The sequence below is a fragment of the Eimeria mitis genome, genomic scaffold, assembly GCF_000499745.2.
Source record: "Eimeria mitis Houghton genomic scaffold, Emh_scaff3012, whole genome shotgun sequence".
NCBI classification, from domain to species: domain Eukaryota; phylum Apicomplexa; class Conoidasida; order Eucoccidiorida; family Eimeriidae; genus Eimeria; species Eimeria mitis.
The window spans coordinates 2,297-2,969 of NW_013571357.1; the positions used below are offsets into that span (position 1 = coordinate 2,297).

The 673-nt window shown below is 53.6% G+C and overlaps 1 protein-coding gene across 1 annotated transcript in view; it reads left to right on the forward strand.

The window, feature by feature from the left end:
- Nucleotides 1-443, forward strand: part of EMH_0061370 (uncharacterized protein) — a gene marked incomplete at both ends in the record, with an annotated part of 595 nt that extends 152 nt beyond the window's left edge. Inside the window, 2 exons of the mRNA XM_013497921.1 lie at nt 1-168; nt 395-443. Of these exons, the coding sequence (XP_013353375.1) occupies nt 1-168; nt 395-443 (217 nt within the window). The remainder of the gene's footprint in view (nt 169-394) is intronic.
- Nucleotides 444-673: the final 230 nt, after the last annotated feature.

The window sequence follows — 673 nt, forward strand, 5'->3', positions numbered from 1 at the left end:
TGCAGCGGCGCAGCCGCAGCCACAGCAGCAACAGCAACCGCAGCTGCTGCAGCAGCAGCAGCAGCAGCAGAGAGGTGGCGGCCACCGCTACCGGCGAGGAGGAGGAGGCAGAGGGGGCCCCCAGGGCCCCTCAAGCGCGGGCCCAATGAGAGGAGGGTTTGGGGGGAGGTAAGGATTGGGGTGTATGTACACCACACAGCAGCATGCAGATGCATGCAGCTGAGGTGTATACAGTGAACACAGTGTTTTGCTGTCTTTTTATTCTATACGGATAAGGGTTTAGGGTCTAGGGTTTAGGGTCTAGGGTTTAGGGTTTAGGGTTTAGGGTTTAGGGTTTAGTGGTGCTGTACATACACCTGAAAACAAAAAACTTTTTCTGCTTTTTTTGCTGCAGGGCGAGTGACCTTCCCCCCACATGGAAATCCCCAACTCAAAATCTTTAGGGGGCTGATACCCCTTGAGCTGTACATACACCTGAGGGTTTAGGGTTTAGGGTTTAGGGTTTAGGGTTTCAGGTGTACATACACCACACCTGAGGGGGTGTTGAGGTGTATGTACACCTGGGGGGTGCCTGAGGTGTACGTACACCTGAAACTGTAAGCTGTCGTGGCTCTTTTTCACCATTTCTTTTTGGGGGTTGACCTGTAGCTAACCAACCCCGCATGCAGCCCCA